Source organism: Microtus pennsylvanicus, chromosome 5 (genome assembly GCF_037038515.1).
Source record: "Microtus pennsylvanicus isolate mMicPen1 chromosome 5, mMicPen1.hap1, whole genome shotgun sequence".
In the NCBI taxonomy this organism is placed as follows: Eukaryota; Metazoa; Chordata; class Mammalia; order Rodentia; family Cricetidae; genus Microtus; species Microtus pennsylvanicus.
Genome location: NC_134583.1, coordinates 121,560,565 through 121,585,839, shown reverse-complemented (window position 1 = coordinate 121,585,839; position 25,275 = coordinate 121,560,565). Strand labels below are relative to the sequence as shown.

Sequence of the window (25,275 nt, the reverse complement as noted above, 5' to 3'; positions counted from 1 at the left end):
GTAATTAAAGTCCTCTGATTAAAGTAAACTCAGGGCCAGATGGATTCAGTATATCAATCTACCAGACTTTAAAGAAGAAATAACACAAATATTCAACTTATTCCACAAACAGGAACTAAAGAAACATTTCCTAGATTTTTTTATGAAATTAATATTTCCCTGATACCAAAACCACACAAAGACCCAACAACAAAAAGAAAATTATAGACCAGTATCCCATTTGAATATAAATGGAAAATTCTCAATAAAATACTTACAAACTGAATTGAAGAACACATGAGAAAAAGTAACCACCATGTCCAAGTTGGCTCATTCCAGAGATGCAGAGATGGTTCAACATGCATACATAAGTAAATGTAGCCCATCATAAAAACCGACTGAAAAACAAAAGACACTTAATCATCTTATTAGATGCAGTAAATGTCTTTGACAAACCCAACACCCTTTCATGATAATGCTGGAGAAAATAGGGATACAAGGAAAATACCTCACACAAATAAAGACAATTTACAGCAACATCGTTCAAAATGTATGGAAACTCAAAGCATTTTCACTAAAACCAGGAACAAGACCATGACGTTCACTTTCTCCATACCTCTTTAATATAGTGCTTGAGGTCTTATCTAGAGCAATAAGACAACTATAGGAGATCAAGGGGATATAGATAGGAAATGATGGAATCAGATATTATCAGTTTATATTGTTGTATTTATGATGTAGGAGGTGATGTATGATGTGAATATGTTTTATTGCCATTGGAAGAGCAACCTCCCCCAACATATATATGAAAGACTACATACGCACTCCACCAGAAAACTCCTACAACTGATAAACTCATTCAGCAAAGTAGCAGAATACAAAATCGGCACACAAAAATCAGTAGCCTTCCTATATACAAATGACAAGCATACTGAATTAGAAATCATGGAAGCAGTACCTTTCACAATAGCCTCAGAAAATATCTTAGGATAACTCTAACCAACCAGATGAAAAACTTGTATAATAAAAGCTTGAAGAAAGAAACTGAAGAAGACACCATAAGATGCAAAGATTTCTCATGCTCTTAGATTGGTCAGATTAATATAATGAAATTACCAAAAATAGTCTATAGACTCAATGTGATACAAATAAAAACTCCAACACAATTGTTAGTATAATAGTATTATTAATAAAATTGTTAAATATAAAAATATTAAATGATATTAAACTTCATAAAAACACATGAGTAGCTAAAACAATACTTGATAATAAAAGCACTGCTTGAGCTATCACCACTCAGATTTCAAGTTGTACTACAGGGTTATAATAATAGAAACAACACTGACATAAAGACATATTGATCAATGGATTAAAATTGGAGATCCAGACATAAACGCACATGTTATGGACATCCAAGTATTGAGATGGTGCTGTTTTAGATTCGGTACTCCTTGCACACATATTCAGGTTGCTATTGAGCATTCTATTTTGAACTTCTTAGCATTATTCATATCCCATCTTCATTTGTCTGTATAGATCGTATCATTTTTTTCTTTTTAACAATCTATTTGTAGCTGTTCTCAGACTCTAATAATACCCCCATGTGGATTTTTGAGTCATTTTTAAGTGTGACATCTAGTCAATTCAGTTTTGCTTGAAGTCATAAGTTTTCCAGATATGCTGACTCTTAGCTTTTAGTGTCTCTGTCTTCATAAATTCCAATCTAGTAAACTGCTGTGCTCCATTACGCTGACTACCTTCAAGTATGCCAAAGTATTATAGATTTTGGGAAATGCCACACGCTGTTTGACTTGTGCATCTTTTTGTTTTATGTAATTGTTTGGAAGGTCAGTTTTCCCCTCTTGATTCCCAGATCTTCCCCGGCATACTCAGGTCAGATTTCAGTGGTCCCCTCTGGCCTTGCATCACATTTTAATTTCTGCTCCAGCATTTATCAAATTGATCATAATGTGTTTGTTTACATATTTGCCTCCAAAATAGACCATGAACTGTGATCTAGATATTGCTTCTTTATACCCTTAGAAGCTAGGAATATTATATATATAAGTGCTTTTTCCAATAAGCACTTATATGTGAGTGAAATATAAATTGTCATCACATAGATGGTACTAGAAGTTATAGTAGAAGAACAGGTGAAACTAATATAGTATCTGTCTACATACCAAATAACTTTGTTTATCTGATGCAAAAAGAATTCATGGATTGAGATTTTGATGCTTTGAGTAAAACATGATTTTATAAATAATAATAATGTTACTTATTAGCTTTAATGACATAGAACCACGCAAGCTTTTGATCTCTTTAAAATAGGAATATATAAGACTGCCTCTCCTATAGAATAGGAAATGGATTAGAGATAGGATCCCTGTGTTCGTATTATCAGGGAGTTACAAGTCTCTTGGAAAATGGGAAATACTTAATAAAATATTTGTTTTTATTGTTCTCATGTCCTCAGTCGAGACCTGGATAGTTCTAGACATGGCTTTAGCTGAAGAATTGTTCTTTAGGGTTGTATCAGTTTCATCTGTTCTTTGTCCATAAACTTCTATGCACCATCTATGTGTTAACAATTTATGTTTAATTCATTAGTTTTCTTTTACCAGGCAACGCATTTTTCTTGCTTGAGAAATTTACTATAATTGTTTTGTCTATGTTGATCAAAATGCTATGCAGACACAATAGAATTTCCAGTCAATAATATTATTTATTGTAAACATTGGTTTATTTAATATTTAACTCTGTACCTGTGATCTGGAAAAATATTACAATACCATTTTAAATGTGAATAGATAGCCAAAGACCACAGGCATAAGAAACCAATAACATACAAAAACTAAAATAAAAAATATAAATAAACAATTAATCTAAGATAAATTATAATTCATGATCAATACTTAAAATATCTATAATTTAATACTCTTACATGTATATAACAAGATATGTACAGTAAGATATTGTATTTATAAATTAAAAACATATTTTTATAAAAATATGTAATTGGAATAAATAAAAATATTTTAAAATTAAATATATTCTTTCTTAAATTAAGCTTAATAATTACATGGATTATATGCACTAGTGATTAACTCCAAGCCACCAATAATGCCTCAGTGTCACATTAAGGAAAGAAATAAAAACACTTCCACCTTGGAATCATTCAGCTGGGGAGTCCAGATTTGAATGTTCTGTTTCATGCCCCATGTGTCTTCCGTCCTCTGTCTTGCATGAGTCTGAATGTGTGCCTGTGTGAAGGCTGTCTTGTGAATTTTCTTGTCCCTGTGTCTCTGTTTCTATCCCTATGTATATATGTCTGTTTTGTCTATGTGTGAGTAATGTCTGTATGCCATATGTGCATGTGTGTTTGCAGTGTGTCTGTCTGTAACAATGGGCCTTGCTCTATTTATTGAATAGTAAAGAAAACATAACATGGGGAAAGGAATGGGATACTTGACAGAAATCTTTATCAGAGTTCGACAAGGGATTGAGTCACTGACTCCAGCTGATCCCAACTGACACAGATAACAAGTATCATTATTTATCAACCAATATCCATAAATGGTTGCTTTCAACCTTTATGGTAGGTATTAGGAAATTGCTTTCAACTTCTGTATTTTGTACTTTCAGCAGATGATACACAAGTATTATTCTGGGTCAGGAGTATGGAAGAGTAGTAACTTAAGATTGCAGCTATGTCTTATCTTGGGCTATAAAAGTTAATTGCATGGGAAATCCAAGGCAAGTAAAGTTGATTGTCACATTGTTCTCTTAAAGACAGGTTTAATAACCAGTTTGATTACTCAGTAGGCTAGCAGTGACCTCAAGGTGGATTATTAACTCTAACTGTGAGGAGGTCCATCAAAAAGTTCCAGTCTCCTAGACTGTGAGATATTTACAGACGGTCGCATCACTACAAATAAGGATTAGACAATGCTTTCATCTTGTTCTGCTACAGCAAGAAGCCCAAACTGGGTAATTTATAAAGGAAAGTTTCCCTCACAGTTCTAGATACTAGGATGTCCAGGATCTGATGTGATTACTGGTTTTCATGATTGTAGTAGGACAAACACAGTGAAAATAAAAAGATTTAAATTTATTAAAATTCAGAGGATTTATATCTGCTTTAGGAGCCTTACTATTCATCCTTTCCCTCCAATCTATCCACTACTCAGTGTCCAAAATATATTATTTAAAGGTTATAATTCATTTGGTGTCATTCACTAATACTTTCTGTTGTTCTTAGAATAAAACGTGAGTTTGTTTTATTTTGATCCACAAGACCCCACAGTTAATGGCCTGCCTACTGCCTAACCCTGTATTTTCATTAACTGCCATTCTCCCTTGTTATTCATCCCAGAGTTCTTCCCACCTGCCATATAACTTATTTTGTCTCATTTTTTAGAGTCCTTTCTTTCACAACCTACCTGCTCATTTTACAATATTTATCACAATTTGTAAGTATGTATTTGCTGTTTGTTTGCTTATACATGTAGATTATAAACCGTGAGGATGTGAAGAATCTTTGTTGTGTTTATTATTACCAAAATGCCTATTACTTAATTTCTCACATTTGTAGAGTAAGTTTGTGAATGAAGAAGGGAAGTCACCACCACATAATACAGAGTTTCCAGCAGAATAATTAATATGAACCTGTATAAGAACATACAGACAGGCTCAGCTTTCTGCTCCGTAAGTTCAAAGAACTATGTAAAACATTCAAATTAGAATAATGGGGATAAAAATTGAAAAGAGCTAGGAAGCAAACAATAGTGTTTGCTAAGTATTATGTGTTCAGTAGTCAACAAGCCAGAAATAGAAAAATTGACTTTTTGCATCTTGAATTTCTATCCTTGTTTATACATGATTACTAACACTTCTGTTGAGTATCTGATACTGATGTATAGCTGTCTATGTGTGAGTGATGAGGTACAGGCCTTGTAGGTCTGCCAGTCTCTGTGAGTTCATATTACAACACTTCTGTTGTTTCTGGAAGACAAGTTTCCTTGGAGTCATCCACCACCTCTGCCTCAGCACCACCTCTGGTTTTTATGATCCTTCTGCCTCCTCTTCCACATAGATCCCTGAGTCTTGAGGGGTAGGGATTTGATGAAGGTATCCTACAAGGCCTGTACAGATTCAAGACATATGGGATCCCAGCACTGATAGGGGGAAGTGGACATTGGGTCCCACCTCTAATAAAGAATTTATTCGCAATTGAAACCTGGCAAAGGAGAAATCCGTTTTCTCCAATGGAGTTCCACGGTGTTTACTTAGTACTGAGTATTCCGAAGTCTCGTACCTTATGTACATTGCCCAGCTGTGGGTCTCTATATCATCCCCATCTACTGCAGGAGGAAATTTTTCTGATGTGGGTTGAGCAAGGCACCAATCTTGGTATAGTGGGGAGTCATTAGGAGTTATTTTCTTGCCAAGTGCCTTTAGCAGAATAATAGTATTGGGTTTTCTCTTAGGCCCATGATCTGTCTAGTCTCAGTTTCTTGTCATAAAGAAAAATACATCAAACTATTTTCTGTAACCTAAAATTTACTTATCTTCTGATTTTAACTTGAGGCCGCAGAGCAGTAACTTCCCTCCCTTCAGAGCCATAGATTACTCAAAAGTGTCGTAAAGGATGCAAGTAGAGGAGAGAGTGTGCGCGGAGGGAAAAGATCGTGTAGGGTATTTATTTGTTATCACCTCCGTTGTGGACATCAGTTTTCTCAAAGGGTGGTAGTAATAAATTATTTCCAAGGTACCTTTCATCTCTAACATTTTAAAATTTGAAGATACTTAGTTTAGCACAAAACAAAAACTTTTCCCAATTAGTTTCTTGTTTTGTAACATAAACACTTGGGATTTCTCTTGTGCAGGTCAATACAGAAGAATAGTAGAGAATATATTTTGAAAGTAGGTGAGAATTGATTTTCTACTGATTCATCAATCTCTGTTTATTCTCTTCCAAGCCTCCCTGTCTTCATTTGTAAAGTGGACTGTGACTGAGGTCTTGGCCTTTTATAGAAATAAAGGAGTGATGAATTTAAAGGCTTTGCACTGATCCTGGCGTGTGTTGACACCCAAAGAAAGGACAGACACAATCACTGAGAACAGATGCATTTTCAAGATGAAAAAGGCAATTTTTAGTCTAGGGGCATTTTACCATGACTCAAATGCAGGTTTCTAGGCAGTCAGATAATTGAGTGAGGAAGGAAAGTCTGAAGACTATAATGGCACATCAGTATCATGAGGGTGATCACAGCTCTACTCTCTGCCTTCTGCCACATCCGTTCTTTGAGCAGAAGCACAGCTGGGGACAGTTTGGTGTAATTATCACAGAGTTATTCCTAATAATTGTTCTGTTTCATTTCAAATGTGAAGGCATTATGTGACTTCACAAAACTGCAGAAGGACAGAAGAGAATAATGTCTTCCTTTCTTACTCTGTAAGGAAAAGAATCTACCTCTTTTTGCCCCAGAGAGAAATTCTGCCTGCTTGTTCAGTGCTCATCACCAGGGAAGTGCTGGCTACTGCACCCAGCACTGTCTGCTCCCTAGATGACAGCTGTTTTAATGGCCCATAACTCTAAATTCTCTGTGAATTTTTATTTATTTTTTTAGAGAGTACTTCTTTCCAGCTAAGGAATGAGCCTGGTTGCTTACCCAAGCTAAGGCTTATGAGTTATTACTGTTAGGAAAGATGTATTCCTCTGTCTCTAGCATCAGAGAAGTCAGCAAGGGGAGGGAGTTAGAAAGAACATCAGAGAAGGAGTTCAGACGCCTGAAATGGAAAGTCGTTAGCACTGTAACTTGACCACATGATCTTAGGAAATATTCTTCCATACTTTGTCTTTTCCTCCTGAGCCTCCTCCTTATAATTCTATTTTTTCCTCCAAGAATGCTCCATTGTGATCTAATCTATGTAGTAAGTAGAAAAAGACAAGATCTCCTGAGTAAATTGGGAGCATGCGAACCATGGAAGAGGGTTGAAGGGGAGAGGAGAGGCATGGAGGGGAGCAGAAAAAAAATCTAGAGTTCAATAAAATCAATTTTAAAAAAAAGAATGTTCCATTGTCCCAGGAACTGCTAAGACTAGAATTTGTCAAAAGTCTAGTCCATTGTATTAGTTGCTTTTCTCTGTTGCAGTGATCAAATTCACCAGACAGGATGCAACTTGAGGGAAAACAGATTTATTTTGGCTCAGGGTTTGAGGCTCTGGTCGTTCATGGTCGTAAGATGTGCTGACAGTAGCATGAGGCCTTTTGTTCACATCTCCATAGGGTCAGGAAGGAAAGACAGGACAAGAAACAAGCCACGCTCTAAGCTTGCCCCAGACATCCACTAACCTCATCTGGGTGCCATGTCCCAAACTAGCACCACCAGCTAGGAGCTAAGAGTTCAAGCAAGAGCCTGTGAAACTCATGAGCTACCTGCATTAGATACACCTACAGGGATTGTGAAATTCATCATGATTCTGTTTTTCAGTAGCTTATAGTTACTGTAGAAAATAATGGATTTCATTATATTTCATGCTTCTTTATAATGTATGGCGGTTATATTGATCACTTATTCCCCTGTTTCCTCCCCGTCCCTGCTTATGCCGTGTCCCTTTCCTCTTTCAAATAGACTCACTTCTATGTTCAGGCCTTTTTCTAAAAAGTAACGTGTAATGCTTATCTTTTGAGTCTTACTTACTTCAGTTACCGTGATGATCTCCAGTTCCATCTATTTTTCTGTAAAAGATACACATTTTAGTCTTCTTTAGGACTGAATAAAATTAATTTCTTTGTGTACCTGAATATACCATATTTTCTCTACCAACTCATCTGATTTTGGATATCGAGGATGACTCCTTAACTTGGCTGTTGTAACGAGTGTCATAGCACACACGGTTGTGCCGGCATCTTAGATTCTTGACATTAGCACAGGTGTGTTCACTTCATGTGTATACTCAGGAGTGACATATCAAATGATAGTTTTATTTCCTTATCCCTCTATTCTTGTCATAATGAATGCTACCCCCACCTTTTTCATGCCCTCCTTTCTAGGATCCAGTTTCTCTCACTGAACCTTAAACAGTCCCTGAAGCTCACTATATAGTTTCTGCCGGCCTTGATCTCATGGTGGTTCTCCCGCATTGGCATTTTTGCTTATTTCCTTAAGGACTGCTATTCTAAGTGGGTTGAGATGGAAATCTCGTATAGTTTTGGTTTGAATTTCCTTGATTGCTTAAAACACTGACATTTTCATCTATTTGATGATCATTTGTACTTCTTTTGAGAAATTTCTGTTCAATCTGTTTGCCCATATATGGACTTGAGGATTTATGGACTTGAGGCTTTAAGGTTATTAATTTTTAAGAGTTCTTCATTCCAATTTCCAGTTTATTGAAGTATAATTTGTCCATATTCCCTAATGATTCTCTAGATATCATTGGTGTCTGTTGCAATGCTGTTTCATTTCAACTCCAAAACTTCTCTCTTTTCCAGCTTGATTCTTAAGATCCAGCTCAGACTTGGCAAACCTGAGTGTGTGGAGATGGAACCAAATATTGTTCTTTCAAACAAAGGCTCCAAAGAATATTGGTACAGCAAAATTGAGAATCACTACCATGTATGGGGCAGAGCAGATTCCATTTATATTTTATTGATCAAGAAATAGATGTGTACAAATGTTATGGTAACAAGCCATGACCAAGGAAAGTATACCCGTATGTATTTAGTGTTTGCACTGCACTACCCACTGCTCTTGTTTCCCCATCTGTGTCTCCCACGAATCTCAGAGTCTTTGCAGGATAGGTACTGTTCTCTCCATACGAAAGGGTCCTGGGAAGTGAAAGTCACAAAGCTAATGATGGTACCAAGTTTCAAAACAGATACCTGTCTTACTCCTGGACCCAATAGATTTTATTCTATGGTGCCATTTTCCTGAGTTATCATCGTTCACCTAAGGATGGTATGAACAGTCAAGAATATAAAAAAGAACGCTCTTCACTTGAGGCCTGTGGTTTTTGCTCTCACTCAGTCAGCTTCTCACCACAGCTTCAGTTCCTGGAAATTTTCCTTCCTCTGTGAAATTCATAATCATATCCTGATGCATGTTTCTTCCTTCCCACCAATTTCCACAGCCAGGACAAATCATATCAAGTCAGCTAAAAGCTTCTGTGCTTGAGTCCAAGTCTGCAAGCCTCCTCAGCAGCACTACGGTTTGCCAAACCATGCCTATCATGATAATCCTCCAGCCAGCCCCTGTCAATGCTCGCCAGAGTCTTCCAGATATATTTCAGCGTTGTCCCTCGAAACCTCTATTCTCCCAGCTTCCCTAATCAAACAAATCGATTTGGCTCTCCTGTATGTGATATTCTCTTGTGTGTGCTTCTGTCCTGTCTCAGACATTGCCTTACAGTCTCCCTCTTCTCAACCCCCACCCCCAAGTTGACTTTATCTTGAGGGCCAGTTAGAGGTAACAAATGCTTGGCGATCTATCTTGAGAAAGATTCTTACCAGTTCCCAGACAGGCAATAATGTATTGTGATCACTCCCAGCATCTGCCATGAACTCAGGAAAAGTGGCAACGCAACAAAGACTACAATTCTACTCCCTGCATGGTTGTAATAAGGGCTTGAGAGTAGAATCAGGGTTAGCATTGTTCTGTAATTAATTACATGGGTGGTCTTGAGCAGTTTCTTCATTTGCCAAATGAAAGAAATAATACCACCACCTCCCATAGCTGATGGTTGCTGTGGGACAGAAAATCAGTATTCTTTGGAATGTTGCCCCAGATAGGCTACCTGTGCTCCAGGGGGTGACCCTAAGCTCATGCACATTCTGGCAGAACTATGTGAAGTCAGTGGACTTAAAAGGAATACGTGATGTTAGAAGGGAAAAGTGGTGGACTTGGTGAGTGGGTGGATTTGACCAAAATGTATTATATGCATAATGAAATTTTCAAATAATAAATTAAAATAATTATGAATAAAATATGTAAACGGCTTTAAAATGATTATTAATTAGCAAATGTTAGTTTTCCTGTCTTTATTCAAGATCAAAATTAAGTTAAACATGAGTGCAACTTTTATCTTAGACAGAGATTGGTTGGAGAGTCCCTTCATTTCAACGCCTGTGTATAAAGGCTATATAAACTACTGTATACGGAGATGTGTAAGCTGTCAGAGAGGACTGGAAATAGAGGCCTCCACAAACATTCAACTCTGCTACTTTTCAGTCTACGGTCACTGAATCACTGTATACAAATAAGGTAGAGATGGAGAGGGAATGAAGGACAGAAGAAAGGATTGGAGTGGGAGGGAAAGCCACCACTCCTAGAGGAGAGACGGGGAAGAGGAGGCTACAGTGGTGGTGGCAGTGGCAGCCAGAGGAGGAAAGAGGGCTATAGTTTATTTGCTCCATCCAGAACCCAGTATAGCAAGCATATGAAAAAGTTAAGCATGACAAGGGAAGATGCTTGAAATTTGCCATCTGTCTAGAGGTCAACTTGATTTACTGATAGATAATTTTCTCTCAAGTCTTTCCCAGGCCTATAAATAGCATGGTTGTTACACCATATTTGTGTTATTTGCATAACCAGTGGTTCTTTTTGCAGACAAGCAGGTCGGGTTTCTGTATTCTTATTGAAGTGTGCACTCATTCAGGTCTCCAGTTCCCTGTGAAGTATTCTCTTTTCTGGAAAAAATCCAGAAACTAGTCTTTCAGATTGTACTTTGTAGTCCAGAAATAGAAGTCAAACTCTAGAGATAATGGATAAAGATGGACTTTATTATAAGTGAGAGTTGTGATCTGCCCCGGGAGAGGAAGCTCAACAATATTTCAGATCCGACATATATGCAGGTGTGTACAAAGGAAAGAAAGTCTCCCAGATTCTGAGTTTCCTGGAAGAAGAAAGGACTCTCACAGTGAAAGGGGACTTTCCTCTATTGCAACAGATTGGCTTCCATGGGGAAGACCCCAAATACAAGAATGTCTACCTGGCACTGGCCAATTTTCTCTTATACAGAACCCTGTTCCCCTTCCCTGCTACCCTTTGATAACTAAAGGTCACATGAGAGTAAGCACTTCTTCTCTAAGGTCATAGTCCAGACTTTCAGCCTCATGACAGGGCACAGAAACATGCAACTTGGGAAAAACTGAAATTTCCCCTCTAGTCAGTATTCACATCCTGGGTATCCTTTGACTTACACTGGAAATCTTCCACTAATGCTAGAGCTCTTCTGCATGCATTTATCCCGTCTAACGTCACTATTGCTGAACAGTGTGCAGCTCCATTAAAACTGCTCGTCTGTGTGCTTTGGGTCAGTTTCTGAGACAGAGGCAGAAGGAAGGAGCAGAGTATCTGCGATGAACCAGAAGATAATGATCGTTTAGGGCTCGCTGTCTAAAAGACTCCATGCTCCATGACTATTTACTTCTAGTTAAGTGTGTATTCAATAGGATTAGAAAGTCCTGTTGGAAGTGCCGCAGTAGTGCTACAATTAAAACTTTCACAGCCTCTCTTGCTCTATTGTACTAACCATGTTTCATTCTCACGATTCAAAACGTCCCACCCCTCTTCCGTAGACTCGTGCAAATCCACGCACACCAGTGACTCTCACATTCACTACAGCCGGTCATCCTCCTGCAGATCCACTCACACCAGTGACTCTCACATTCGCTACAGCCGGTCATCCTCCTGCAGATCCACTCACACCAGTGACTCTCACATTCGCTACAGCCGGTCATCCTCCTGCAGATCCACTCACACCAGTGACTCTCACATTCGCTACAGCCGGTCATCCTCCTGCAGATCCACTCACACCAGTGACTCACACATTCACTACAGCTGGTCATCCTCCTGAAAGCCAAATCCGATCCTGATATTGCTTTTAGTGTAAACATAGGATAAACTGAACAACCATATAAGGACATTTCATGAAGGACACACTCTCCATATTTCATGGTCCTGTTAGTAGCTGGTCACCATGTATAAATGGGATTTGGACGAGCATCTCACTGTTAGTACAAAGGTCAGATTATTAACATGGCCACTTTCCAGAGCCCTGACAGCCTGATCTCTTGCTGCTCCCTCACCTGTTTCCTGGCATCCAGCCACACTGGACTCTGAGAACATAACTTGCGTTTGCTCATGCTGACCATCCGCCAGGTTACTCCTCATACCACAAGCTCTTCCCTGCTTCATTGTCGTAAATGGTATGAACCTGTTCTCCATCCACACCCCTCTAACTCTGAACACAGTAGAGCTAGCTGCTCTCTTGACTATGACCATATAAGAAGTTAGTTGGTGCTGGCGTAGCACACAGTAACTTTAATAATTGGCTGTGTTTGTTTCTGTATTCTGTTTCCGTGGTGTTTATCCTGACTGAGCACTGACTCTATCCCCAACTCGTGTACATTCACCACATTTTCTTGCAAATAAATGCAGAAGAGCTTATATTCTGGAGAAAAAACAGAAAGGAAAAGATGGTGATCAGGCCATGATTTTTTCTAATAAACATGGTTGTATTTTCTCAGCATAAAATTTCAACTTTTTCTCTTGCACTTCAGAGTGTTTTTACTGTGCTACTCAGCTTTAGAGGCATCACAGGGTGCCAGACATTGGGTGGGATTCGGAATCTGGATCTGGTCTTAGTCCTCACTGACTGTGAATTTGAACAACTCACACAACCCTTGTAAGATGTAGCCTCTCTACTTAAACAGAAACATCTCCCTAATTGTTTTCTTTTGGAGAGTATGTGACCTACACGTATAAGAAGCTGAAAGCGGTTTATAAGAACATGTGTCACTTTTATTATGGTTGTTTTATATGATGATTTTGAAGATAGTTTTCATGAACTATTTCTATTTCAGAGATGATACAAACTATTGGAGGATTAAATCCCATGCAATTGTATATTTGATTCTTTTTCTTTTCTTTATAAAAAATAAATGAATCCAGTGGTGGTGGCTCATGCCTTTAATTCTAGCTCTCTGGAGGCAGAGACAGGAAAACATCTATGAGTTCAAGGCTAGCCTGGTATACTGAGCTAGTTCCAGTACAGTCAGGGTTACACAGAGAACCCTTGTCTCAAAAAATTAAAATAATAATAAATAATAATAATAATGCTTATGTATAAGACTATTCTCTGACCCTTACAATATTCTGAAGAAAGGGTAAAGAGTTTCACCTCCCTCTCTTTGTATCTAGGCCATCCAACTCCTCAAGCATCATCATATCTCCATTGCTTGCAATACACATGCAACGAAAGTAGTGTTTGGGATTCCATTCCCACTCCCTTCCTTCGACCTTGTAGCCTTTCCTTTTCTTTCCCTGACAGGTGCTAGTTGTGTGCCTGTTGACTCAGGATAGCACAGAGCAGGGTGGGAAAGACCAAGTGCATACACCGTTCTGGCCTTTAACTTCAAAAGGGGACTCCTGAACACAGGGCAGGGAAGCAGGGAGGAGGTGAACACTACACCACACTCAAAGTCCCGGATTTCCTTCCTGGTGAAGTGAGATGAAGTGGCATAACCCATGTTAGATTAGTTGTATAGAATGTCTGAAAATTCTGCTTTTCTAGCCAGTGAAGAAGCTGTATATAGTCTGCATAAAGTGATAAATAACATCTAACGTCCTCACCACCAAATAAAGCAGTGCTACAAAGTAAAAGAAATCACATATACAACAACACACACACATGTGCACATGGTGAATACTAACTAAATACTTAGAAAATGCCCAGTATCTACCAAACCACATTGACTTTTTGACTCAACCCATCGAACTAATTCCATTCTGGACCAAACACTGTGTTATATTTTCTACATTCTTGGTCCTGGACTTCAATGTGGTACTACAGAGAGAAATTCAAAAAGAAAAAAAAAGAGGACAAATCCAATCCAAGACCACTGTAGAGACTGCTTCATCCTCCAGCTGTTCTTCCTGGCCAGTACAATGCTTCTCTCTAGTCCCCTTCTCATGTCCTTCTTTCTCCTTATCTCTTTATGAACCTCAATTTGTGGCTAGCCAGAAGTCATAGTTTCCCACTTCTCCCAGTTTCTTCCACAGGTAAACTGAGTCCTTTCCCACCATCACAGCAAAACAGACCCTTTGGGTTGCTCATTGCACCCCTTGTCTATCCCATCTGTCTGGAGAGATTCGTCTATGCTAGGACACAGCTAGGGCCTTAAAGAAAAAAGACCATCTCTTCTAGTTCAAGAGTTCTTTGATCATAAAGCAAAATTAAACGTTTGCTTCAAAGAGAAAATCCCCTTAGAGTCTTGAGGCTGAAAGGAGCATTTGGAAGAACTAGGGTGTTTTTTCTTTGATTTCTGATTTTTGAGTGACAACTCTCTCAAAGAAAAGTAGTAGCCATGGCACTACGTGTCCTCCAACAAGTGAGCAGGGGCAGTTACTTCAGACATGTGGTCCGTGGCGTCTGTGAATCCTCCAACAAGTGAGCAGGGGCAGTTACTTCAGACATGTGGTCCGTGGCGTCTGTGAATCATGAATGAAGCCTCCTGACTGGTTCTTCTGGACCTCCAGGAGGTCACAGAGGTCCAAGAGCAATTGCTCACAAGGTTTTGCTGTACCCGGCTTCCCAGAACCAGGCCTCCCCCTGCTTTTGAGCTTGGCATGCTCAACAGAGAATACTTAGTTTCTTACTTTTTCCTCCAGAAGTAGATGGATTACTCTTTGTGGTGCTCATGTTTCTACCCCACCACGTTTCACACAGATGTGGCAGCTTTGCATCGGAGCATTTTTGATAGAGCCTCACAGATGTATAAATAAATTGGGTTTTCCCATACTTTCTCCAGGGAGAGAGGCCCGCACTTTTTCAAAATTATCTATTGTCGTACCATCCAAATACTGTTGTTTCCCAGCAGCGATCAGAGTCTTCAGAGCATAGGAAATAAGAACAGGTAAGTTTTAGTTATGTGAAATCAATGTGGTAACTGTCAGGTTTGGGCTTAGGAAGACAAATGCAGGTAAAATACTGTACTGGGATTTTGATTTCTATGACTGGGGCTGTAGGTTCTTTGAGAAAGCATATCTAAGTGTGGATTGGTCCAGTGTGTCTCTTGGTTACCCTGTTGTAGCTCTGGAGAAATGTTTTAAGTCATGCTGTCTTTCTTCTCTCTTCCTTACAGATTTATGAAGGTGGCAGGGAGCACAGTAGACGCAGTTACCTGGCAACAGTAGGTATTCATCATTTTTAATCTCACTTATTATCGGCTGCTGTGAAATGAAAGATAATTAGTTGTCACAAAGTTCACAGATGACATTTAATAAACTAGCCTTTATCTTTCAAAAAAATTAAAATCACCTCTAAAGCTGTTATTATAACACATGTTGTCTGATAATGCTATGACTTTATTTTGTCATTTCAAAATCATAACTCCCCCCCCAAAAAATACTGACACAAGTTGGAAATCTCACCTATTAATGTACACTCTTAAATTGATCTGTCAGGAATGAAGGGTAATGGAGATTAAGCGTGGCACCATTTCCCTATAGGCTTTCCCTTTCGAAATAAATTTCCCTGACTAAGAGAGGAAACAGTTTCAATTGTTCAAAGTATGATGTGAAAATAGATATACTTTATTATAGTCTTAGCTGTGGTGTTAATTAGGGCCAAGAAATTTGATAATATAACGCATGTTAAAAAAAGAAAAAAGAATGTTCAGAAAATGAAGCAACTTCTGGGAAAGGGATAAGCTGCAGCAGTCCAGGAACAAGCTCACGTTGGCATTCCTGTCACCTCAATGTCACTTGCTTTGGAAGGGCAGCTACATTTAAGTTTTCTGTGAGTCTCCTCCTGTCTATGCCAGGGTTAGAATTTGGAACCATTTTCTTCCCCTACAGCATCTCAGTCACTTCTCAGTGTGATATAGATGTCTCCCACTCCACACCCTGCTGGCTCAGACTGACCATCCTTCTCAGTTAACCCCTCCCACTCGTCTGTCCCGTTTTATCTGGGTTCATTACGGTACATGAAGGCGTGAAAGAAGAAAGAAGTGGATAGATTACTTATTAAACTATCCAGAAAGGACTTTGGGGTTGTTGGTAATAAATCATTGTAGGAACTATTTTAGCCATTTTTTAGGAAGTTCTGTTCTTCATCCTGTTTTTGTGAGGCATAGAATAGGTCTATTGACTTGTCATTCCTATCCATCTCATTTCTCCAAAACCAGAGCCAAACACTCTTCCCTGGCCTTGGATTTTCTGTCCGTCGTGGTTTAAATGAGAACTGTCCCCTATATGTTCATGTCTTTAAACACTTGGTTCCCAGTTTGTGGCCCTGTATGGGGAGGTCATGGAACCTTTCAGAAGTGGAGCCTTGCTGGAGGAAGTGTGTCCCTGGGAACAGGTTTTGAAGGTTTATTGCTTTCCCCCATTTCCTATTCTATCTACCCACCAGCCCCCACCCCATCTGTACCTGTACCTCTCCTTCCTTCCCAGTCTCCCCCATCCTTCTCCTTGTGTATGCAGATGAGATATGATCATCCATCTTCCTGGTTCTACTGCCATGCTTTCCCTGCCTGTTTCTAGTCTTCCCCACCATGATGGGCTCTAACTGGGATCCAAAATGGACCCTTTCCTGCCCTAAGCTGAGTTAGCTGCGGAGCAGTAATTGATACAGGACCTCCTGAGTTCATCTAGTGTCCCAGCAGGCCGCAGGCTTCCCTGTGCCCGAAGCTTCCTGAAGGTGTTTGCTCCGGTGCTCTTGTACATGCCGTCCTTTTGTGGTGCCTGCCCTTCGTGCGCCTGGCTCCTTGTCATCTTCTAAGTTTCCACTTTCACGTCACCTCCTTAGAGAAATCATACTTTATGATTTCACTCCAATAGCCCCCGTTTGTTCTTTTTCTTGCTCATTTTTACATAATACTTAATATACAAAATATTTACATAATTTTTTTACCTTTTGAAATTTTTTCCAGTTAAAAATTTACTCAATTCACAGAGTATGCAGTTAGGTAATTGTTTATTGGCATTTATTGATAGGGAAATAATAGTGACCACAGGGACAATGATGGCAATGTTCCAGACTCTCTGAATTTTATATATCTACCGTGTCCAATCTTCACAACAGCTATGTGAGGGAAGGGCTGCTTTGAAGTCTCATTTCATTCCGCCTAGAGGAAGCTCCGGACCCACGAGTTTGTCTCATCTCAACAGCCCATATCTTCATCTTCTGCTTTGTTATAACATGGTCCTTTTACTGGCATGCTGTTCCTGTGTATTTATGTGACTTGTAGGGAATAGGAAAACTTCTTTGAATATGTGATTTCAGTGATATAGCTTACAGACAAAGGTCAGCAAAAACTTTCTTCTTTATTTAAATGCTCTTCCTTGCACAAGTAGAATAAAGTGATCACTGTACTTTTTATAATGGAGAAATACATGTTTATAAATATATTTTGTTTACTGCCTACTTAAATAGACATATCTCTAAATAAGTATCTTATATCTGCAAAAATAGCCTACCAAAAACATGAAAGGAGTTGTGTTTCTTCCCTCCTACTGCACTCATTTGGAAAAGGCAAGTGTTGCTTCCAGGGCAGTTTTCCTGCTTCTATTCCTCCCTCCTGGGTTTTTCTGTCAAGGCTCATAAAATCCTAGAAGAACTCTAAACATCAAAATCCAATGCTTCATTTCTCCAACCCTAAGAGGAGGTGTTGAAATGCTAATAATATAAATAAAATATTGCCTGTGTGTTTAGGCTGATTTTGAAACTCATGCTCCCAAATTGGATATTTTGAGCACGACAATGTTCACTGTAATCTATCTAACATATAGACAGTGCAACAATTGCACTGATATGAAGTACAAATTACAGGCACAGTGGCATAGCTCGTGCTAATGCAGGCATTGAGTATGTTTCTGAACAGTGTGGAACTAGAGCAAGAAAGGAAATCCTTGATAAAAATGAATGGCAATAGGTGGAAACCACGTTTACATGACTTCTGGTAGTTTCTGGTAGTCATTTAATCCATACTTCATAAAGCAGTAGAATTGAAGCAGAAATACATGGCTGTATCCACTTTGACTATAATCAGAGGCTGGAAGAAGCTAAGGGGAGAATACCAGAAATGCATGTAAACTGCTCTAAAATCTTTGGTCCCGGCAATGCATGTGTTCACTGGACTATCTAAAGAGCCTGGTAGAAACAATAGCCAGAAGCCTAAAAATATCAAATAGAAATTTCAATTGCAGGGAGTTCTTTTATAATTAGTAGACATTTATTGTGAGAAACAATAATGTTTTTCACGATCCCGATATTAGAATTAACTAACAATTTCCAAGTAGTTTTTGTAAATATTCAAAAGTAGAGGGAAATGTCCACATTAAATAATCACTTGGAAAAATATCAGCAAAATGCAAACTATAAAATCTTTTGTGACACTATTCTGTGCTCTACATTTATAAGATCAACTTTAGCAATACCACTCTTGGGAATATACCCAAGAGAGGCCCTATCATGCAACAAAAGTATATGCTCAACTATGTTCATAGCAGCATTGTTTGTAATAGCCAGAACCTGGAAACAACCTAGATGCCCTTCAACGGAAGAATATAAGTGAAAATATACAGTATTCTTTATTTGACTGACTTATGTCATTCAACACGGTGTCCTCTAGATGCATATATATGACAGGAATTCATTCTTTATTATGGCCACATAATAGTCTATCAGGAAAAATGCACTTTAAAAATGAAAATGACATAAAGGAGGATTATGATTAATAAATGACACAAAATGCGAAGTTGTTCAGACAGAAAGACACCAACAATGCCAGATGAGATTGGGTTTTCAAAATCAATAAAGAGCACTAGAAATCACAAATTTGTGGTATAAAGCACTCTTTTCATCTTTGTTTTTCTTAAACAAGCTAATGCAAATTTGGGAATCATATTGGGTTTATAACATGTGTGGATATAAATTATATATGACAAGAATGCCACAGGATAAGAAAAAGAGAGGGCATTAAGTAAAAAGGCACAGTGCTGTGTTCTCTTGCAGGAGTGAGTGTGATATGGACTTTAAGATGACTTTGGCAGGTGCAAATAAAAGTTTATTCTTAAAAGATTCATTTTAAAATACTGGACAGTTATCGACCTAAAAATCATAAAGAAATGATGACTGAATAGTAAGAAATAGTGAATTAATATTGAAAAAACATGAAAAGAGGAAAATAATGACAAATAGAGAAAATCAAAATAAATGGGAGACTTAGAAATTAGACATAAAAATGGTAGGTCTAACCATAGTTAAATCAATATTATATTTGATATAACTGTTCTAAATTATATAATTAATGCAAGAATACTCAGATTGATTGACATGGACGATCCAGGTATTTTCCCTATAGGAGACACATTTTAAGGTCTTTGAGCCATTTTGAGTCTGTTTTGTGCAAAGTGAATGACACCGGATCTAGTTTGATTGTTTTATATGTATTGGGTATCAAATTTTCCTAACATCATTTGTTGAAGAAGCTATCTTTCACCAATGTATGTTTTTGACATATTTGCCAAAAATGAAATAGCTGTACATATGTGTGAGTTTGCTTCTAGGTCCTCTATACTCATCCAGTAGTCTCTGTGTCTGCTTTAGGGCATACTTCACCAGCAGGACTGGATTGTTTCTATTTCTCTCACTCTGTGTTATTATTTGAAATCAAGCATGGTGCCTCAAGCGTTACTGTTTCTAATCAGGATTGTTTGGTCTATGTGGGGCCTTCAGTGCTTCCATCTGAGGTATTGAGAGAAACTCTGACACTACTAGGAGAAAGCACTTCAAAACATAATCATAGGCAAGAATTTTCTGAACAGGACTCCAGTAGTCCAGAGAACAATTTCAAGGCCTGGCAAATGGGTTTGCATGAAATTTAAAAACTTCTACACAACAAAGTAAACAGTTAACAAAATGGAGAAATAGTGGTCAGAATGGAAGACATGTTTGCTGCCTCTACTAGGAATTAATATCTAAAATGTATAGAGAACTAACAAATTTAAACATCAAAAAATCAAATAATTCTATCAATAAGTAAGTATATAAGATAAATAGTGCTTCTCAAAAGACAAGTGCGAGTAACCAGTGGATACATGAGAGTCTTACAGCCTCAGTCTTCAGGGACACGCTAATCAAAGCACATTGAGATTTCATCTCACCTTGTCAGAAGGCCTATCTCTGAAGCAATACCAAGCAAGAAACACTGGAAAGATGGCCTTGGTGAGAGTCACTGCGGAAGTCAGTTTGGAAGCCTCTCTGAAAACTAAAATTATGATTTATTATGGCTTCTCAGGTATCATTATTGTTGTTTCACCCTCTTTCTATGTTTGCCTACTTCCTCCCTAAGCAGTGTCCCCTTTCCCAGTTCCCCTACCGATCACTTGTACCCTGCTGTTAACTTTTACCCTCTTCTGTCTTTCTTCTGTATTTACCTCCCTCTCCTTCCCTAAAGAGCCCCCCTTTTATTTTTCACTGCTCAGACCACTTCTACCCTGTTACTCCCCTCTCTGTTGCTCCCCAACACCCTTATCCTGACAATGAATTTATTCACTTTCCTGTATTCTGCAGTTATTGCAGGATCAGGATATGTATTCATATATGAATATTTGGAAATAGAAGCTGCCAATGAGGAGAACATGTGACATTTGTCTTTCTGGGTCTTGGTCACCTCACACAATATGATCTTTTCTTGTTCAGTCCATTTACCTACCAAGTTCATTATTTCATTTTTCTTTACAGCTGAATAGTATTCGTGTGTGTGTGTGTGTGTGTGTGCCAATAAGTGTAATGATATTTTGTTTGTGATCTAACTAATGAAGTTTGCCTGAAGATCAGAATGCGGAGCTAAGCCACTAGTTAGTCATAGAGGTTATGCAGTGACGTCACACACCTTTAATCCCAGCACTAGGGAGCTGGAGACAAAAGTGATATGGTTGGGCAGAGAGGAATATAAGACAGGAGGAGACAGGAACTCAAGGCATTCAGTCTAAGGACTTGTAGAAACAGGATACCCCATTTGGTCTGAGGATTTTGTAGAGGAAAGAACTAGTGGCTGGCTACTCTGCTTCTCTGATCTTTCAGCATTTTCCCTGATATCTGACTCCAGATTTTTATTATTAAGACCAATTAGAATTCACACTACAAATAACAATATATTATACCATAGTGTATATATTCCATATATATGTATATATGTGGGTTTGTGTGTATGTGTGTATATATGTATATATATGTGTGTGTGTGTGTGTGTGTGTACCACATTTCATTATCTATTCATCAGTTGAAAGATGTTTAAGTTGTTTCTTTTCCTTAGTTTTCTGAAGAGAGCAAAAATGAGAAAATGACTGAACAAGTATGTGTGGACTAGGATGTCTAGTCTCTTGGAAACAGGTCAAGGAGTGGTATAGCTGTGTCATATGGTAGACTTATTTGTAGCTTTTTGAGAATTCACTACGTTGATTTCCATAGTGGCCACACCAGTTTGCAATCCCACAGAGTACATTTCTGGTGACATAAATATTAGTAATACGACACATATAAAATGTTAACTTTGGAAATTAACACATTTAAAAATAACTTATAGCTTAAAAATAAAACCACAAAGTAAAGCATAAAAATCATAGGTTATTGTGAAAATATATGCTATCAAAACAATATTCAGCAAGAGCAGTACCTTTGCAGAAGTCTGTGGCCTTCCCTGCTTACAGTAAATGAAGAAAAACTGTAAATCAGTGATTTTGCTTGTTGTCTGAAGAAGCTAAAAAGGAATAAACAACAAAACCAAGTAAGAAGAGTGTAACAGATAAAGCAAGCTTCCCATAGATTCCAGAGACATACGCCTAAAGTAAAATAACAACAAAGAATATTCATATCATTTCAGTTATACAAAGTACTGGATGGATTTTAAAAACCAGAACAACAGCATCCTCTGTGGATGTGGAGACTGGTATAAGAATTAGGAGAAAAGGGGCTTAGCTTAATGATTGCAGTGATCTGCATGGGAATACGCATTTGTCCAAGTTTATCAAATGATATAATAAAGATTTTTGCATCTCATTATATGTAAAATATACTGTAATAAAGAACTATAAACATGAACTCTGGTTAATTAGACATCTCATGATATGTGTAGGATAAAGCTTACAAACTACAATTTATTTTGAAAAGCTTTAGAACATAAAATAGATCAATGATTGAGCAGAGGATAAATTGGGGCATGTGTGGGAAAATAAGTACAGTAAAATGTTAACTATAGTACTCAGGTGGTAGATATATGACATCTATTACATAATTCTTTCCACATATCTGTAGGTTTGAAAATGTTTTTACACTTGAACCAGGTATTTTCACTTTTACCTTTGTTTTGAAAATGTTCTTACATTTGAACCAGGTATTAGTATCCCACACCTTTAATTCCAGAGCTCTGGAAGCAGAAGCAGGCAGATCTCTATGAGTTCAAGGCCAGCCTGGTCTCCATAGTGAGTTCCAAGATAACCAAGGCTACACAAAGAAACCCTGTTTCATAAAACCAAAAATAAAAAGAAAAGAAAATGGTATTATAAAAATATTGAAGGGAAACCTAAATTACTATACATAGAAGTATCTTATTGGTTATAAAATAACATGATGCCATGATAATATTCATGAAAGTGTGAATGATAAAATGTCTTTGTTCAAGAAAATAAAACAGAGGATGTATAGATCATACTTCAGTGGCATAAGAAAACCAAAGAAAAGACACCAATCAATTAATAGTGTTAGGCCTTGGATGTATGGAGTATGGGGGCTCTTTTTTGTTCATTTTTACTTTTCTTTAATATCTAATGTTTTATTATAAGTATGTAATGCAGTTTTGCTCATATTAAAGAAATTGTCCAAGTCCAGCTCCATCATTCCTGCCCTAACTTCCCTACTTCGGATGAAGTTTTCATAGCTTACCAACCTAGATGCTTAATTTCAATGTTTCTAAATAATAGTCTGAATCAACTCTCTTGATTTTCTCCCACTTCTATTAAGTAGTTACTATGGAGATAAGAATTTAGTTCCCATATATATGCCTCTGGCCTCACAAGACCAAACGTTGTAATCTTCTTTTTTTTTTATTGAGAAAAGGAAAAAAGAAAGTTTCCCCTTCCTCCCAGCCTCCCATTTCCCTCCCCCTCCTCCCACCCTTCTCCCCCTCCCCCCACTCCTCTCCCCCTCCCTCTCCAGTCCAAAGAGCAGTCAGGGTTCCCTGCCCTGTAGAAAGTCCAAGGTCCTCACCCCTCCGTCCATGTCTAGGAAGGTGAACATCCAAACTGGCTAGGCTCCCACAAAGCCAGCACATTAAGTAGGATCAAAACCCCATGCCATTGTCCTTGGCTTCTCATCAGCCCTCATTGTTCGCCATATTCAGAGAGTATGGTTTTATCCCATGCTTTTTCAGTCACAGTCCAGCTGTCCTTGGTGAGCTCCCAATAGATCAGCTCCACTGTCTCAGTGTGTGGGTGCGCCCCTCGCGGTCCTGACTTCCTTGCTCATGTTCTCCCTCCTTTCGCTCCTCATTTGGACCTTGGAAGCTCAGTCCAGTGCTCCAATGTGGGTCTCTGTCTCTATCTCCTTTCATCGCCAGATGAAGGTTCTATGATGGAAGCTTTTAGGGTGAGAGAAACTGATGACAGCAATGAAGGAAAGATGATTGGCAGGATAGAAAGAATCTAGAAATAAATGGGCATTGTAGTAATCTATCCCATATCTATCACCGTGCACAAAACTCAAGTCCAAATGGATCAAAGACCTCAATATCAGTCTTTAAAATGCTAATTAATCCAATTAAGAAATGGGGCACTGAACTGAACAGAATTCTCAACAGAAGAAGTTCAAATGGCTAAAAGACACTTAAGGTCATGCTCAACCTCCTTAGCGATCAGGGAAATGCAAATCAAAACAACTTTGAGATATCATCTTACACCTGTCAGAATGGCTAAAATCAAAAACACCAATGATAGCCTTTGCTGGAGAGGCTGTGGAGGAAGGGGTACACTCATCCATTGCTGGTGGGAATGCAATCTTGTGCAACCACTTTGGAAATCAGTGTTTCGGTTTCTCAGGAAATTCGGGATCAACCTACCCCTGGACCCAGCCATACCACTCTTGGGAATATACCCAAGAGATGCCCAATCATATGACAAAAGCATTTGTTCAACTATGTTCATAGCAGTATTATTTGTAATAGCCCGATCCTGGAAACAACCTAGATGTCCTTCATGGAAGAATGGATGAAGAAAATGTGGAATATATACACAGTAGAGTACTACGCTGTGGTAAAAAACAAACGTTGTAATTTTTATCCCTCCTCCAATATCTTATTTTTCAGTGGTTAAACCAGAATTAATTGTTCACATTGTTATTATGTAATTTTTAAATAAATTCAGTTTGCATGAGAGCAAGAGACAGAATTGTGTGATCTGTGCATGCATATGTGTGCAGTTGTGCATACATGGAGTCTAGAGAAGGATGTCAGGTACCCTGTGTTACTCTGTCTTATTCCTTTGAAGCAGTATCCCTCTCCCTCTCCCTCTCCTTCTTTCTCTCCCACACGCTCTCACTCTTCCTCTCCCTAGAACTCACACTTTTTATGGGCTAGGCTAGCAACCAGCAAGCTGCATGGATCCTCCTGTCTCTGTACCCTACATTTCTGGAGTCACACAAAAGGCCCCACCTGGATTGTTATGTAGGTGTTGTGATCCAAAGGCAGGTATTCATGTTTGCATGGAAAATGGTCTTGATCACTGAACCTTTCCCCCAGCCTTAGACTATGTAAATTTTCTGAATTTTTTTTTTTTTTTGGTTTTTTCGAGACAGGGTTTCTCTGTGGTTTTGGAGCCTGTCCTGGAACTAGCTCTTGTAGACCAGGCTGGTCTCGAACTCCCAGAGATCCGCCTGCCTCTGCCTCCCGAGTGCTGGGATTAAAGGCATGCGCCACCACCGCCGGCTGTAAATTTAATTCATAGCTCAGATATATGGTATCCTGTGATTCGTTTTAATCATAAATTTTTATTTCCCTTTGTGTTGATGAAGACTTGTTTTTTTGATTTGCTCAGGTGTCTATTAGCCTACCACAAGCTCATCCTAAAACTCCACAGTGCTAAATATCTGTAAATGCAGATGCTTTAGGTATCGGTTTCATCTCCTCAGAGATTTGCTCCTGGAGCCATCCTACTGTTCCATCTGGACCAATTGATCTTGGTATCATGAATGGCTGTTGTCTTGGGATCACCCTTCACCATCATCCTCAGG

General features: G+C 38.5%; 1 protein-coding gene across 1 annotated transcript in view; it reads left to right on the top strand.

The window, feature by feature from the left end:
• Hpse2 (heparanase 2 (inactive)) overlaps positions 1-25,275 on the top strand; it is a 234,850-nt gene that overhangs the window by 20,593 nt on the left and 188,982 nt on the right. Inside the window, exon 3 of the mRNA XM_075974133.1 lies at positions 15,131-15,178. Within this exon, the coding sequence (XP_075830248.1) occupies positions 15,131-15,178 (48 nt within the window). The remainder of the gene's footprint in view (positions 1-15,130; positions 15,179-25,275) is intronic.